Source organism: Dendroctonus ponderosae, unplaced genomic scaffold (genome assembly GCF_020466585.1).
Source record: "Dendroctonus ponderosae isolate FM_Combo_2020 unplaced genomic scaffold, Dpon_F_20191213v2 Dpon_F_20191213_6, whole genome shotgun sequence".
NCBI classification, from domain to species: Eukaryota; Metazoa; Arthropoda; class Insecta; order Coleoptera; family Curculionidae; genus Dendroctonus; species Dendroctonus ponderosae.
The window spans coordinates 10,938,240-10,956,527 of NW_026018814.1; the positions used below are offsets into that span (position 1 = coordinate 10,938,240).

The 18,288-nt window shown below is 31.6% G+C and overlaps 1 protein-coding gene and 1 long non-coding RNA gene across 2 annotated transcripts in view; one reads left to right on the forward strand and one right to left on the reverse strand.

Moving 5' to 3' along the window:
- Nucleotides 1-4,105: 4,105 nt before the first annotated feature.
- Nucleotides 4,106-7,683, forward strand: LOC109545194 (serine/threonine-protein kinase Nek8). The gene is made up of 5 exons (XM_019915735.2): nucleotides 4,106-4,225; nucleotides 5,795-6,060; nucleotides 6,220-6,380; nucleotides 6,517-6,667; nucleotides 7,271-7,683. Exons 2-5 carry the CDS (start codon nucleotides 5,842-5,844, stop codon nucleotides 7,472-7,474), a joined length of 735 nt encoding a protein of 244 aa, XP_019771294.1. The 5' UTR covers nucleotides 4,106-4,225; nucleotides 5,795-5,841; the 3' UTR covers nucleotides 7,475-7,683.
- The window catches only part of LOC125504838, a 26,816-nt gene continuing 12,943 nt past the window's right edge, over nucleotides 4,416-18,288 (reverse strand). Inside the window, exon 3 of the long non-coding RNA XR_007281733.1 lies at nucleotides 4,416-4,814. This is a non-coding gene — a long non-coding RNA (uncharacterized LOC125504838). The remainder of the gene's footprint in view (nucleotides 4,815-18,288) is intronic.

The following is an 18,288-nucleotide window of genomic DNA, read 5'->3' on the forward strand; positions in this document are numbered from 1 at the left end:
TTGAGCGAAATTTTGCCTATTTAAATTGTGCTCCGTTGTTTTCTGTGAAATGTTGAATGAGAAGAGCTTTCTGAGAAGTTTTGTCTTTTTAACGCGGGCTGGAATTCGATAAACAGTGCCATTTTAAACTTCAGGGTTTAGAATTTCCGAAAAAATCAGCGTTTGCTTAGATTTTAGTGAAATGTTGTCCGGTGGATGCTCGATTCCGACTTCTTGTGCCGCGTTAAATTCAGCTCCGCTGTTAGAAATAGTTTAAACCGGTATACCAACATAATGTGACAAACACGTTGGTCTGGATTCAAGGGTACTTATTGGTTTTCAGGGCTGCAAAAAATGCCATTTACAACAGAATTATTAAAGTAATTAAAAATACAGAACGGTAAAAGTAATGCTTAACTTACCGAAAGCTGCATTGTATTGGAAAAAAAGACAAATCTGTATTATTACATAAACTTAGTCGAAAGTGATTTGATTGGAAAACCCAGTGATTTGATTAGAAAGAAAAAGAAATAGAAAACTAAATAAAACTGTAAATGTTTCTCTAAAACTCAACTCAGTTCAAGTTAAGGGTTTATGGATTAATAATACTTAGCTACTTTTTGCAAACTTGCGCAACATTCTCCATAGTCTAATTAAAAAAAAACGCACTACACGACCACACAATGAGAATCCGCACAAAGTTGAAAATAAATGTGGATTACAGTCAGCAATTAACCGGTAAGATGATCGACCGTTCGTGCCTAAATGGCACTAAATTGGTACTTTTATCCCGTTTATAAACAAAGAACCGACGACCGACTTAGTCCCTTGCCCATAATAGACTAAACTATTTCAGCTTTCCGGTAAAACTCATGCAAAATTAAGGTGTTTATCACATAAAAACTCACTGAGCTACAGAACTTACATAATGATAGAAGTAGTTTGCTCGCTGGCCCTTTGGGTGACTCATTGTATTGCTATGCTGTTCGATTTCAATTTTTTCATATTGACGATTTTCGGGGCAAGAGTTTTGAATGTTAAATTAAATACTCGCTCCCCTTTTTAGCTTGATATCTTGTGAGAGGCTGTACAATTTTTAGCAAATCCACCAGAATCAAAGTAAACCATTCGCACAATATGCCGTGATTTGTGAGTGCTCCACTTCGACGGAAAATTCACACTTTTACTCAACTGTACGCTTTCCTTTAACAATTCATAACTTGAAAGTAGTTCATAACTTGAAGTAGCAACTTGAAACTTCCACGCCCTATAGAACACTCATGGGGTTGACAGCGCTTAAAATTCCACTTCAATCGCACTAAAGTCTGATTTTTGCCAACGGTTTGAAAAATGGGCCAAAAATTCGTGAAGGTGTGATCGCAGCAGAACACCCCTAGTCCTATTTTACATAGTAAAACAGTCTACGGGTACTGTGGCAAATTTGACTAGTTAAGATTGAGCAAAAAGCACTTAAAAGTTGAACTGTTCTTATTGATAATGGGCATAAGAACCGGTTAATTTGGTGCTTAATTCACCTGAAGAAAAAGTAATCTGGTTTTGGGCTCTCTGGATTTCAATAATAAAAAGTGACTTCCGTTGTAGATTATCCCCTTAATAACACTTTTTTCTTAACGACGTTTCTTCCGAAAATGCCATTTTCAATGACCTTCCGACGTTGGAAAGTTTACCATTATCTCCGGCTTGGGTAGAAAGTTTCACTTTTGACCCCTTTGAGAGCAATATTTTGTTTAAAGTCATGGCATGGGACATAATTTAATCGATTAACTTTCAAGACAGTAAAAATTGAAATTTACAGCATAAAGCAATAATAATTGATACATTTAGATACTTCAAAGATAGTTAGAGGTGTGTTTACAACAGAATACCTTTATTTTACATTTAAATTATAAACGTTCAGATAAAAATAATGATAAAAAGTTATGTCAAAAACTTCAGCAAAAACATAATTCTAAAAAATTGAGAATGATTTCCTAAGACCACAAAGTTGGTCTTCATTTAGGCTATAAATCACAAAGAAAAAGACTGATAAATGATTTAAATCACTGCTTCCAGCGCTATTAACATTGTAATTCGCAGCAGAACAAAATTATTTTTACTGCTTGCGTTCGTAGGAGAACAGTCCGATTTACAAAACCTGACTCGTAACATTAATATCTTTCTTGCAGTTGAAAATATGAGAAATCGGAATGTCCCGCCAATTTTATTAGTCAGTGGGACACTTTAAGTGAATATTTTTGTCCTCCTTGTTTCAAACCCCTAGGACAGGAGATCTCACCCTTAGAATCTTAAATAATAGATATCAAATTTACAGAATATTGATTTGGGATCATGTAATGTAAACTTTACATATTTTCTTCTCTCTAGGAACAATACTCTCCGGAAGTTAATGCAAATACATCTTCTTAAGGATTAAATTGCTTTGTAAAATACATTGTCCGATTTATTGCATTTCAAACGTGTAAATTCAGACTCATAGTTTTAAGTTTGTAGTTTTTAAAAATGTCTTCTGTCAGATAATTTATTTTTAAGTAAACCTTCAAACATTTTGCAAATTTTTTCCGAGCTCTAAAAGGATGGAAAGAGCCACTTTAAAGTTGCAGGCTATAATTAAAATTAAAGTAAATTATAGTAATGAAAACTGGATATCATTAAAAAATTACCTAGTAAGGGTAGAAAGACCTATTGGGTCGATAGCCTTTTTCTATAGGAAATAAAGATTATTTATATATTATCTAGTAACAGAAATATTAATTTGAGGAAGAAATATTCGTTTAATTAAGTAATTAAAAATGATCTAAACATAATTCGGGTTGTGTCGTGTTAATTAATTAAACGGGTCATTCATTTACTTTGTAGGTACCGTCATTATTTTCGTCGTCTTTCGTCCACTTTATCACCGTTTCATCATCTCCTCTCACACACCAAACCGATCGAATTTTGGGTTTATCTCGATTTATTCGCGAAGTATCAATCAGTTGATTTAAGTTAAGTTGAGGGTTGGGGCAATTTTGCTTGCAACTCCTTAAAGGAGAATGAGAATTAAGAATTTCCGGTAAAACCTTTTCAATAACTGATAACTCTCAAGACGGGCAAACGAAACAGCTAATACGGTGTGATTCCATATTTATTACGACTTCGCAGATATGAAGTTAATAGAAGATCAAACTTTTTTAAGTTGCTTTAATTCAGCTTTGAAATTCTCTTACCGAAATTCTGCAAATGTTTTGGACGGTTATTGTTTTAGTAATAAGTCAAAGGTGCTTGCAGTTGTTTCATTACAATATGCAAATTTTTCATTTATTAGACACTATTTATAGAAGCTAAATTTAATGGAGAGGTTAGTAACCCACACTTGTGAAAAAATAAAGAATTTATGATTTTACTTTAACCATTACATTTAAGATTCATAAAACCACATTTGCTCAAATATTATCATTACATTTTAGTGACTATTTTGTCCATATTGCAGAAACTGCTCTTAAAGCTGAAGCGATTAAAAGACTATTTGAAGAAAATGGAATAAAAAATGAGTCCAGTAAAGCAAAAGGTCCTTCCAAAACCACATTTGGATACTATTATCAAAAAATGTTTTTTTACTCAAATTTGAGTAAATATACTATAATATCAATATAAATAAATATAGGTTTCTTTTACTAAATATTCTCAATCTAATGTTCATAAAGCTGTTTATTAAGTCTGAACGTGATACTGGTATGATTGGAATAATTGATCAATTGATAGAGTTTTGCTCTATCAAACGTTACATTTGTTAACAGATCAAACCCTCGTTATAGAGAAGTTTTGTTATATATTAAATACAATTACTATTAGGAGAGAAGTAATTGATAGTTCATAATTTTTCAACAAACCTATCGTGAAACATAGCAAATATAAATGTAGATTAATCGTATTTTCAAGAGATATTATCAGAACGACTAATATAGACGTAAAATGTAAAATGGAAAATTGTAAATTGCGATTTGAATTTTCTGTGAATTTTTAGCATAGCGAAGACATACCAGATAACACAGTAGGCGATGTACTTTTATTTAAAAACAGAACTGTTTTTATTCGATTTCATGGTTAAAATATATTTCAGTTCTTCAAATATTTCATATTTGAAGTGTGTACAGTGTGATGTTAACTGTTGACCCGACAAGAAGTAGTAAACTATGACCAGATCATTTTATCACATTACTGAACAATTAGGTAGAGGTACCTTTGGGTGAGTATTTTCCAATTAATAATCAATGAGTCAATGAGTCAACAGGAGCTATTTAGTCTGAGATTTATAATATATTGATGCCTAACTTGTATTCGAGTTCTACAAGATGGGGTCTATGAAATATGATTAGAAGAAGAATTAGAAGTTTCGTTTCTTTGAAACCATAATCCACTTTTGTTTTTCATTGTATTCTTGATGTTTCTTCTTTGATTATTTCGTTTTTTGGCTATTCAACAATTTCAGTTATTTTTTGAAGTGCTGTTTAATATTCTCATAATTTACACGATTAAACAGAAGGCCTTGATTAAGGTGCAATAATCACTTTCAGAAAGACGGCCCAATAAATGTTTGGACCTTGCCATACCGCTTTCTATAATTAGGGAAAGCAACTAAATTTTTATTTCCACCTTCCTTCGATTTTCCTCTCGATCGTCGAGTTCAGATGTAACTCATGCCAGTTGAAGCTAAAACAGCCCATTTAAGTAGAATTTTTTTCTTCAAATGGATCGTAAAACGAAGGTCTGCATTCCTGTCGAATGGTCCTTCTCTTAGTAGTTCCCCCGATATTCCCAAATAAAGGAAGCAATACCTAGGATTCAAAATAAGAAAGAATTCAGAATTATTGAGTAGCACATAATTCAATTTCAAGGATAAATACATACACTAAAAAATTGAAGTAATTCCAGCTACCATGTAAAAAGTTAATTTTAATTAAAGGTAGTTTTTATAGCAAAACTCTCAAGAATTTAACATTTGTCCAAAGCGTATAAACGCGGAAGCTTCAACAAAATATTAGTTTCGCGTATAAACAAATCCACAGAAAGGTCCAGACCATTTTAGGGTACCATTTTCCAGATAATACAAGGAATATTTTTTTGGAGATCATAAATGCCAGTAAAGTCGGACATTTTTTCTTAATAAATTTAGGGCAGATCACCTTGCTTTGGCCCACAGGCTTTAGTGCGCAATAACAAACTAAATTGTTTTTTTCTTTGTTAGATCTTGACTTACTTGTTATTCTTGTTTTAATGTTCATAACGAGTCTTGATAAAACGTTTTTATGAAATGTATTCAGATTTACAGAAGTTATTCCTCCAAAAACAAACAACACAGTTTATAATGAATTAACTGCAAATTAATAGAGATACAAACACAAACATTTTCATGTAGAATAGTGGGTGGCTCTATGTGGGAGTGTTGTAGGAAAGAAGTAAAAAGTGAAGTCTTCTGAACGATCAGGACATGGACGATAGTTTTTCAACTCGCCAAAATGGTGGTAGTCCTATTTTGATTTATTGTGCTTTCTACTAGATCATGAAAGCTAGCAGCTTTTCACTGCTAACAGTAAATTTCTTCTTCTGGAATCCTTCACTAGAACCATACGGTTAAAATGTTGAAAAATAACTCAGAGTAGTCAAGAAGTGTGTGGATATTTTGTCGTGCCATTCCAAAACCGTACAGTTTTAACTGTTCGTTCAAAACCGTCTAGAAAAGTCAGTGGGGTCTTTAACAATACTAGTTGGATCATGTGCTTATGAGACACCTCGTATAAAGTAATGGTACTTGCAGAACCATCTACCTCTGCAAAAAAACTCCATAACCGACAATCATTCGTTATGAAGCAAATTCCGTTCGAATTGATGGGGGATGATTTGAAGAAAGCAAAAAACGAAGTAGACATCTTAAGGTGCTTGAATCATCCGAACATCATTCAGTATTTAGACAGTTATACTTTGGACCGAAAATTCATAATTGTTATGGAATATGCTGAGCATGGAACTCTACACGACTGTATTGCGAAACTAGGAACCACAAATGCATATTTAGAGCCGCAGGTTCTCTACAATTTTATATATTTAACAACATCATTTTTTTGAAAATTCAGGAAATATTATATATATAATATTTCCATTTCAATATTTCAATATAATATTTCATATTTCAATATAATATATATTGATAGAAAGATTTGACTACCGTTTCAATGTTTTTAGGCTGTTATGGACTTCTTCTGCCAAATTGTTTTAGGACTGCATCACATTCATAATAGGGGCATCATACATAGGGACTTGAAGTGCGAAAATATATTTATTACCGGGATTAATGCGAATGTTATCAAAATTGGGGATTTTGGAATATCGAAATTGCTTTCAAAGTGAGTTATCCGGCTAATTTATACATCATCTGAAACTTCGTACCTAACTAATGGATAATAACAATAGTCATATTTTTGGAATGTTATTTTGTTTGGATAAATTGACGATTTCATATCACAAAATTTGAATTTATAGAAATTGTTTTACCAACACCGTAATTGGAACCTGCAACTATGCAGCTCCAGAAATTTGCGATGGAAAACCGTACAACACGAAATCAGACATTTGGGCTTTAGGATGCATTTTATTTGAAATGTGCCAATTAGAAAAATTATTTGATGGAACGGTGAGTAGATACATTGAAATAAAAAGCTCCTCGTTATGACTCAACCCGTCAACAAAAGTTAATTTTGTGCAATTTGATCAAATAATTAAAAGGCTGAAAAAGTTCAGCATTTCGGCTTTCAGGCCGCCGAGAAAAATAATTAATATTAATATTTTAATAATTATATGATAATAAAGAAATTACCTGTGCATAATATAGATCGGAGCGGCAAATATTATTTTAAAAAAGCAAAAAACGAAAAAAACTAGTTATAATATACAAACGCAGTATTGAGCTCGAGATTTATATAAGTATATTATGATTGCATATCTTCTGTTAAAATAATTGGAAGGACTTTAAAGGAAGCTCGGTTGAAAGCAATAAAAATACAAGTTGTTGTCACTGTAACTTCCATTTTAGCCGCATAAAACTACCTGATTTTCTCCCAAATATTTATAGTAATAACAATTAGTTTTCTAATTGATACAATTTGACTTGTCTACAGTCGTTTTTTGTACTCAATATCATTTACTGTTCTTGAATGGTGAGATTTTAAATCCGTAATTCGAGATTATCTAGGCTTTAAGCCAAAAAATTTAGCACTAATTTTATTTGTTATTGCAGGTATCAAATGTAGTTCTGTCGATTGCTGGTGGAAAAATTAGGCCCATAAATACCCGAATATATGGAAAACAAATGCAAGAATTGTTATATTTATTGCTAAAACCAGATCCAACTCAAAGACCCGACACTCTAATGATCATGACTTTGGGCGATGTTTTCCCATCATTATACTGTCTGTCCCTTAATTTAGGTTGTATTTTTTGATTATGTGAATTATTTTATTGATGACTTTTGATTTGTTTACGTAATTTTTTGTATGTGTATTTTTGTTTCTGTAGTTGGTAGTTAATTTTTAAAGTTGTTTTTGAAATTACATATAAAACATAATATATCATACAAATTATTTAAGAGGATTGAGAATATTGCATGTGAATTAAACATTATAAAAGTACTGATTAAATTATTTGCACGTGGTAGTTATGTTTTAATTAAGTGTTAGAAAAGATTCATAGTTAACAACATCGCTAGATAGAATTTTGAGTTTATCAAAAGTTAGAATTTATTAATTGTCTATCGCTTGAAACTAGTGGGTCGTGGGTCAAAATATCTTTATGGGGTTTTGAAATCACAAGTATCTTGTATAATGTTTCTGCGCAAAACATAAGTTTCAAGACTATATATTCACTTCTAAAATTTATATGTTCGGGTGACTTGTGGATCATTAGTACAATTAATGTGTTTTTCAATTACTTAAACTACCGTCAGAAATAAAATTATTTTATAAAATTTGCCTCTAGAACCTGTACCTGATTGAAAAATGTTGGTGGTTAAGGTGTTCAGGTGGAACTCTGGGTGAAAATCGATAAATCGCTGGGCCATGCAGCTTTTAATATCTCTGAAAGTCTTAATGCAGACTCTATTTCGTCTCTGACTAAACGACAAAGAGTTGAAAGTGTGGTTTCCATATAGAGACTCCAGTTCTCGCTTGATTCTGGTTATGCGTGCAACCTTTTTTAGTGTTCTTGAAATTACTAAATATTTAGCACATTTTCCAGAGTGCAACGCAGTCCGACACATTAACATTATGTTTACCGTTTCATTTCTTTTCTCATTCCTAACCATCATTCTTTCCATAATTTACAAAAATTCCACCCCAAAGAATTTCTACGAATTGTATCTCTATAAAAGGAAAATAATGAATTTCCACTTCTTCAAATGATGAATATACGAATAACAAAGGAAAAATAATAAATCACCTTCACGAAAAACGACTTTTTGGTGCCTTTGCATATCTCGATTCATATATTTCTTTGATTTACTATGAGTCAAACCGATAGCCAATATTTTATGTTCACCTCTTAAGTCTAGTCATGTTAGAATGTACAGAGTGTTCCAAGATTAGAGTAACTGTTTACTCAAGATATATTGTTTTAAGGAACGTAAGTGTTCAGACTAGTGCAAATGGTGACGCCAATCTTTATTCCAAGAAAATTAAATATTAGGGCAAAATTTTAAAACGCAACTTAATTTTCATCCGCGTGCAGACTATGTTATGCATAAATTTTCAAAAAAATGAATTTGTAGCTAGAATAAGTAGATCTTTCTGTTTTGAAACAAAATTGTCCAATTGCAGTTCTGTCCAACTTTGCTGCTCAGTAGAAGATAGGCAGTGGTAGTCACATTTTGGTTGGTCTAAAAGAAAGGATATTGTTTGTGGTGTTTAGTTTCATATCGAAGGATTTTTTAAAATAATAGTTCGTTATACTGCATTTTTCTATTTTAAGTAGCAGTGATATTAATAAATAAATAATTATTATTCATGAATGAATAGTGAATTTCAGGCTATTTAAGAAAGTAAATTTGAAATATTACATAAATAAAATTTGAGAACCTACAGAAGTTGAAAATCTAATTACTTTTAGATAAGTCCTATATTGTTGAGGCGGATTAATTTTTTTACAAACTTCTTGTTGGGTATTTCTCCTAAAAAATGTATGTCATTAAAAACGAAATAATTTGAAATAATTTTCTCACGTCTTTTATTGCAGATTGATAAATCGTGCTCCTATTTCGCAATAAGAACGAATTATTTATCAAAAAGTAATCAAGAACTATCAGCTGAGGGTATCCTGCGACACACTAAGGCTCAAGCTGTAAGAGAAAATTCCAATTAGAAAAGAAATCAATTTGAAAAATTACCTTGACGTTTCGATAGTGATTTTCTGTTATCGTTATCAAAAGAACCTAAATGAACCTAAAAAAGAGTATGTTAATAAATTGTGTAACAATAGTAGAATAATACAGTACATGAAAATTCGCTCTGATAATTCGTCTGTGCAAATTGATTGCAAAAAAAAGGCGTGAGGAAATTCTGTCTTTATTAAAGACAAAAAATGTTTGAGGCAAAATACCTAACAAGAAGTTTGTAAAAAAAACTAATTACTTTTGTTGTTTTTTATAGTGTAGGTGGTTATTTTAGCTGCTTAAAATGAGAAGTTTTTTCCGACACTTTATTAGTTTTTTCATTATTTTTTGTGTTTTTTATTTCGTGAATTGTTAATGATTAAATTAAATGTGTTCTCAATATTTTGCGAAGTATTACACCTAATGTAGAAAGGCAGCAAATTGATCTTCCAAAACTTAATAAAGGCGTTAATATAAATCAGATTAACAAAAAACATTTTTTTCTTTGAACAGTTGATTCATAAATTATAACGTGCCAAGCACATTCTAATTTATTCCAAAGTAAAATAGTAAGTGAACAGTTAATTAATAACCGGTTGTCACCCTTAAAACGTTGGAGCTAATAAAAACTTTACTGAAGTGTGATTACCGTGGTCATGCTATTTATCACCTGTTAATTCATAGATTTTTGAATGAATTGAGCTTTTACCCAAATTTCTTCCAAAACATGTACCTAGGAAGTGTGAGTGTGACCTCCACTCACACTTCCTAGGAAATATAAATCTATAGGTATGTAAAACATATTTTGAATAATAACACTGAAAGTCAACTGAAACAAAGCAATATATCCGTGTTACGCAATTCAACGCATGTTTATGTTAAAATAAGTTCCAAACACAATTGAATTAAGTTTGGCAGTTAAGTTATGATACTGGCCATTATATAATGTGAATGAGCCTATTGATCGGTTGATCGTTCTGGGGAAAACTTCTCTCGGATGCATAGAAAATAAATAAATTCAAACATTATTTTCAGGATCAGTTTAAAATCGTGATTTACACCGAAAAGCTAAATATTTATGTCGGCCACAAGCTAAACTATGCGGACGCTTTTTCTTTAGAAATCGGACCCGAAATTGTTTCGCCTAAATATTTATCAGGGTTCGAAAGTTTTACGAAGATAATGAAATTCCGAAGAATTTCGAAGTAAACCGTAATAATTCCGAGTCGGTGACATGATTGTTTATCGATTTATCAAATATTTCTCGCGGTTTATGAGTAGACTTGACGGATAAATAATATACATTCTTAAAACGTTTGTTTACCAATGATTCCCCTAAGCAAACATTAAGAAGAAGCCACACGGTAATGCTCTGCTCCTCTTACCAAACAAATACTAAGTCAATGGCAATAATGGAAATATATTTTTTTGAAATTAGCACATCCTAAATTAATATTTCATTTATTTATTTTTACTTTGTCCAACTCCTGTTGTGTCGTTTCTCATCTCTTATATTTTTAACATAAATGAAAGTGCTTTTTAAAAAAAGAATACTTCAAAACCCTTTCTTAGGGTGGTGCGACAGCACCATAACAATTTATCATCGATTTTTTATCCTTAAAGAAACAAACAGCGATAAATAATAGAAAATCCCTACTTCAAAATGTGCGCGAAACCTTTGCCCTTCATCGAGTTGAATTTACTTAGCGCCTCTTCTAGCAGCACCGTTCCTACACATATCTTCACATTTGCATGCAAATAAACAGCAAATATGCTGACTGAAAACTTTTCAACTATTTCCCCAACACGGAACCTAAGTTTACATCCTCTTCAACAACTTGCTGCCTCAATGGAAACATGCAATTCAGTTATAAATATTCATAATGGAGCTCCAGATGCGCTCAAGCAAAGAAGATCGGCTTTATGGGACGCTAAATAATATCCAGACATATTGAATGCAGTTGCAATACAACTATATTTTATAACTTGTTTAACCGAACTTTGAAAAACGTATTATGGAAAAACTGAATTGCAGGAGCTAAACCCGATTATTTACTTGAGCCAGTTTTTAAATTTATAGAACTAAACTTATTAAAGCTCGAAAACAACAAAGCACTTTTTCCTTAGACCATTTCATTTTATTCTTAACGTAAATACTCAACTTTAGTGATCATATTAATTATCCTCAGAGTATTAGCAGGTGGGAGCTTCTGACAGTGCAACTTGTTAGAACTTACAACTTTGATCCAAATTATCGCCGCTAGGCTCAAAATATGTTAAACTTCTCCGTTTCTATTTGACTTTTCCTCAGTTAAGTGTGTAATATAGCAATCCGTTTTCAATTAATTTTCAGCATATTAGACATTTCAGATTATGATAATTAAAACCTTACGTAATTTAGTCAATCGGAAACAATATTACTAGTCAAATTTCCAGTTTGATTAGTTTTGTAATTGCGGTCTAAAGCGATATTTATGTTGTCTAGTTAGAAGAATGAAATATTAGAAAATATTTAAAAATGCGTTTTTAATGTTTAAATTTTTTTATATGACTCACAGCTGCTTATTTGTTTAAGGGTAAAAGATCAAGGATAAACTTTCTATTTTATAGTTTTACATATTTTGCGATTTTGTTACATACTAAGTGTCTAGAAAAATGCTTGCGGATACATAGGTATACAGGGCTTCAACATAATATGACGAATCAGTAAAAAAAATTTGGTAGACCCTCCTATCAAGATATACGCGCTTAAAAGACGCCCGATAAAATAGGTGTTTATTTATTAAATAACTTTTTAATATAGATTAATGCTTCTTAAGATAGTGGCTTTGAAATGTTTCCAGGTAGTAGTAAGGTTTGCTTTTTTAGGTAGCCGGAAACCGATCATTCTACAGATTAATGTTCATATTAGAGTGCCAGAACCTTAAGCTTAAAAAATGACGAAATTCCTCTCTGATATCGATGAAATGAACGGTTTTCCTAACAACGTAAAACATTTAAGCTAATTTTTAATGTAATTGAACCTTTATGAAATCGAAATAAAATAAGCGGGCTCCATATGATTTGGAATAACATTGTCTAGATTGACTTATTTAGAGCTTTCACGATTAAAAGTAATTAATTTTAATAAGTATTAAGTTGTAAAATAAGAATCTCCAACTAAAAAGTTCTGGTAGTTTTTGTACCACGACACTCAATAATTCACTACTTGTCCAAAACAGCTGAACTCGATTGTTTCATCAAAATATGAGTCTTACATAAGAACAAATTCACAGCGAGTTTTACTAAAATACATCGTACCATTCTCCCGGTATTTCGTAAAAGACAATTTTTTTTGAAGAACTTTGACCATCAATATCAGAGGAGCCAGACATTTTTTTGTTAATAAAAGTTAGATCAGATCGTCTTCTTTTGGTCCAAAGAATATACCCTTTTGATCATGAGCTTACGGGACACCCTGTATATACTTCGGTCGAGAAGACTATTAAATACCTCGCACATTATATATTATCAGGATATAAAAGTTCTCGGTATTGAATAGCTTACTTCTCTACCTAGTTATATAATATACTATTCCGTCATAAATTGCTAGAAAATGATTTGAGAGGCTACGAATATTTTAAAATAATAAACAAATTTCAAGAGAAATCAGCTGACTGCAGACAATGGGAATGTACGTGATTGCACATCTACGCAGTCAATAAAAATTGCAAATGCGTTTCACGTTCGAATTTTTAGTTCAGTTCCCAAAATATCCCATTTTCGAAAACGTCGAATTCTCAGCATTATTAGACACGGAAGTTTGAGTTGAATGGAATCAAACAATAGTTAGACAGGCCAGAGAATGTTCTTTATAGTGAACAAATGCAGTAATTTCCCTAGAGCAAGTAGTTGAACTTGCTTGACAAAGAAGTCGGGTCTTCTAGTTATATTGCAGCTTCATCTTAAATTCAGAGTTGAATCATGCAATTTCTGGAGGAGAAATAGTTTCGAAACTTACCGCTAGTTTCGTCGTTTTTCCACATGAGTTTTACGATGCTTTAGTCGTAATACTGGCCACACTCTACCTGAAGTAAATTACTAGAAATGGACGAAACATGTTATGGCTTGAAGCCATTAAATGGGAATTCATCTTTTTAAATAGATTAATTTCTCCGGCCATAATGGATTTTTTAAATAAAAAATAAAATGCTACCTACAAAGTAAAAATATTGCCATATGAGAATTGCAAAATGATTAATTACTCTAGTTAGCTGTGTTGTACTTTTCTTAATAAATTACCAATAAATAATTGCATACTTGTATTGTATAGATATTCTTTTGTAGTGGATCTTTTGTAGAGGACAAAGACATTAATAGATCTGAGGATGTAGACGATATAGAGATGTTAGGAAAGATGCTGTTTTTAGATTTAAGGCACACTGTAGGTCCTGTTTACTAAATATTTAAACTATGAGATTTTATCAATTTATTAAAGATAAATCTATAGTCGTGGTTACAATACCAAAGGTTGAGAATTTTTAACCAAAATAATAACCTTGGCGGTAGAAGAATGGATAAAAACATTTGAATTAAATTGCAATACATCTACCTTTAGATATATTTGCTGATCATCTGTAAACAACAACACATTTAAGCTCGGCTAGTTGTTTCCTAGAAAACTCAACTTCAAGCAAGCTCTGAATAAAGACGTTTTTTCCAGATTTCTTGTCTCTATGTCAACTCTGATTTGTATCAATAGATTAATCGGTTTAACCGAGAATCCGTAGGATACCGACTGAAATGATCCGAATCCCGTATCGAATGCGACCATTCAAATTTCGCTAGTATCCAACATTGATCGCACCATTGGTAAACGATTTTCAATATAAATGCTAATTCATAGGAAAACCGGCAATATCGTTTCGTTTACCTTTATGTGACGAATTCCAATTTGGACAAGAGGTTTAATGAGCTTTTTTAGATTTAAAAAACGTCCAAAGCCTAGGAAGTAGTTGATAAAAGATATTCATCTCGAGCGTTAGAAAACTGCTCAATCATGCTATTCCTTTACTTTCAAATAATGTGACCCAGAAATAATTCGTAAACTTACGGTGGTTTAAGTGTTCATAAGAGCAAATTAAAAGTATGTAAAAGAGGATTCGAATGTATACCCTGAAATTAATAATATTCATAATTGCAGGCGGTATGACACACACGTTAATATATTTCAAAATTTTAATCTCAATGTTATTACTTATCGTCTAATTGTATCCTTTTTTACATTAAAATAGTTTTAATCCGTGTAAAAAAATTGTGAAAAGAATTAAATGTTGAGCAAAATCCTAGTAAGAAACGTTTACTTTTCTTACAGAATTATCGATAATACATTATATACATTATAACAGTTATCGAAATTATGAAATCACAATTATTTAATGCAAACTTTCGAGTTTTTCCGATTTTTTAGCCACTCTTACCCAAATTGTAACTTGCGATTTTCACTATATTTCCAGGTTTTTGCTATTATCAGGTGTTGAACTCCTCAGGAAATAATTTGTGTTTACCTAATCGCAATTTCTAAATTATGATTTATCATTTATCATGTTCTGAAGATATTTTTATGCAAATAAATTGATATTATAATTAATTTAATATGATATATTTTCTGTTGCGGTTTTGTATATTAACATAAAATATAACTATAATATAATTCTTAGTGAAAACAGTATTGCCACTAGCTATATCGTGCTAATGTAGGGTAACACCAATGTTAATTTCTATTTGTTCTGTAAACTGTTTTGGAGAGGATAGTATTTTGAAACTCCCATTCCTTCTATTACTATTATGTATATATTTTAATGGTATGCAAAGCAAACAAACTGTGAAAAACACAATGGAAATCAACACCTAAAATATCGTTTCAATTATTCATTTCAGATGCGCTTTGGAATTCAGAATAAAGTAATTATTTGCTCTGCCTTTCAACAGAACTACAAGCTTACCGATTTCTTTCTTCATAATTTGGTCTTCTGAGAGCCAGTGGATTAATCTACTACAATTATGAAATTTTAAAAACACATTTTGTTCTCAGTTCCCAATTATTAGTCAATAAACAATGCTCAAGCGCTTTGTTTTTTTAAAAACATTTTGAATAGAAAATGCTAACTGACGACTGAGAAATGATTCTCACGATGATGATATCGAAATGGATATGACAAATTCACAATTAATCACTTTGATATGTTGAAAGCCTCTCTTATTTAGAGCACCAATTCAGCTGCAGAGCGGTAGTTACTTTTGCAAGATGAGGCCCTTAAATGTGCACTTTTATTCCAAACATAATTTTGGACGTGGTAAAATGACGAAATAAAAGTCTATTTTAGGATTATGAACAACACAAAACTGTTGAGTAAATGTTTTAAAGGAATTGCCACTTTGAACTTGAATTGATCAAAACGATCTTAACAATGTAGCGTTCAACAAATAAATATATTATTAAATACTTATGACTCAAAACATATTTCACTAAATTGTAAAAATTACCTATAAAGTACCTATTTCCTTTAAAACAACTTTGATTTCGACACCAAACACTTAGTTAGCATAAATTGGCAAATATATCTGAAATATTTTCAGAAAGTTACTTAATGCGTCAAATTTCTCCTGCAAAATTGTTTTTTTCGCTGATTGAAATGTACTTAATTAAGCCTAAAATTTCGGTTCTACTCAATTTTCCTAAACGCGATATTGGCAAAATTTCAGACTGCAGTGTATCTTCGCTTTCGCTGTGCTTTTTGTTCACACGTTTAAGTTTCAGACATTCTAAGAAGTTTCATTATTAAAGGAAAATTGATGGTTTAATGGATAGCTCCATCTTTTCCGCTCAAAACCGTACAGTATCAGGTATCATGGGAATTGAGAAGCTCTGCGTTAAATTAGAACTACTACTCTTTGATACTTATTGAGTAGTTAATTATATATTGGAAATGTAAGTATGTCAAAACTGTATCAGATACTTTATTTAAATTAAAAAGACACGTTAGATCGTGACTTCGAAAAATTATCGATGTTAGCAGTTTACAGGACACCCCGATTCCAATTAAAAATGTTACTTATGAATTGACTTCTGTCTGTTATGAAATCAAATAAGGCGAAAGTTGACTGATTGAAGTCGTATTTGCTTTGCTTTTTTCCAGTAAGTCGAAATTCCATTCAGAAATCCAGCCAACCTGAATGCACATCGATAGAATCGTCGCTGAATATCTCAATGCCATCAAACAAGTTATAAATATATAATATCAACCTGAATGGAAGGTTGTTTTTAAGCAAAAAGAAGAAAGTATGTCAAATAAAAATGCCTGAATGAACAAAGAATGAGCATATACGTTGCCTTTAAAAAGTCGTTTCCATGTTAATTCATTAGCATCCTGCTTCGAGAAGTCGATTCTCCCTCTAAAAAAATACGTTGAACTTTCTCCACTTTCGTACTTTCGTAAAATAAATATCTTGTATTTTAAATTGGATATAAATGTCATTAGTTCCAATTAATTAGGCATCAGTATATACGTTTTCTCAAATCCTTGAACCCAAAATGTATTTAGGACGCTCTCTTCTAATTTACGTTTGTTAAATAATATACCAACTAGACATCTGCACTGTCTGTTTGCTATTTTAACGCTTAGTGCCTGTTTGAATTGATAATTTTTTGAGGAAAGGCGCTATACAGTCACAGTTGGCTCTAATTGGATTAGAGTAAACGCTGAAAATATCTGTGCATTTTGACTCCTATTAAAAACGGTAATGGTATTGTAAAACCCGATAAAAATGAAATTGGGAAATTTTTTTCAGTTGAAACTGAATGCTGCGCGCTCTTGCACTAACTATATATATTTTTGAATTTCTGCAATTTTTTCTTCAACTTTTGGAAAGAGTGCACACAGTTGCTGCTGCTATATATCAAATCGTCTTGTGTAATGGATTTCATTATAACGCTATCAAACAGTAATACATAAATAACACATGTTAGTATGCTAAGTTTTATTACATGTTAGTATGCTCATCCGCTAACTAATAGGACCTCAATTTAATTAAGAAAGAAGAGAAATAACCTGAGTAAAAGATAATAGCCAATTTACAGCATATACAGCAATATAAGGCGAAATTTCAACGATTTAATTAAAAATTTCTAAATATTCCTGTTTTCGTGTCGTAGAAAGCATAATAACACTTTCCAGGAATTTTTAATTGAAAGCGAACTATTTTTCTAATAACAAACAAACTCTTTGAGAGTTGATAATTAATTAAATTAACTATGTCGAATATCGAACAGTCACGATTCAAATGATATGGATTTGATTTTCAGTTATGTACAATATTAAATATGATGTTTAATATAGATATTTACACCCCACCAACTTTTCTGATGCCCGGAAACCCAGACTCCACACCAGACGTTTTACTGCACACAACAAACTTAACAAGCAGCATTAATAACATAAGCCTAACTAACGAACTTGGATCGGACCATCTGGCTATAACGTTTAACATAGACTTAAAACATACGCAACCTACCCTCAGTACACCGAATCAAGAGAAAAAGCTAAACTTAACTAAGACTGACATAGGCAAAGTAAAACATCACATACATAACTACATATAATCGCAAGCACAGACCATCTCTATTGAATCCATACAACAACAACTTTCACTAGCGACAGGAAAATTCACCCCTGAATTAAAAAATGTTTTCTACCGACACACCCTACCCAACTTCATACTGAGACTCATAAAACATAAGAGAACCTTACAGACTATACACTTACACCCAAAATAACGACCTAAAAAAGACACTGAACCAACTGAACAGGAACATTAAAATTCTGATTGGACAATACCGACAAGACAAATGGTTA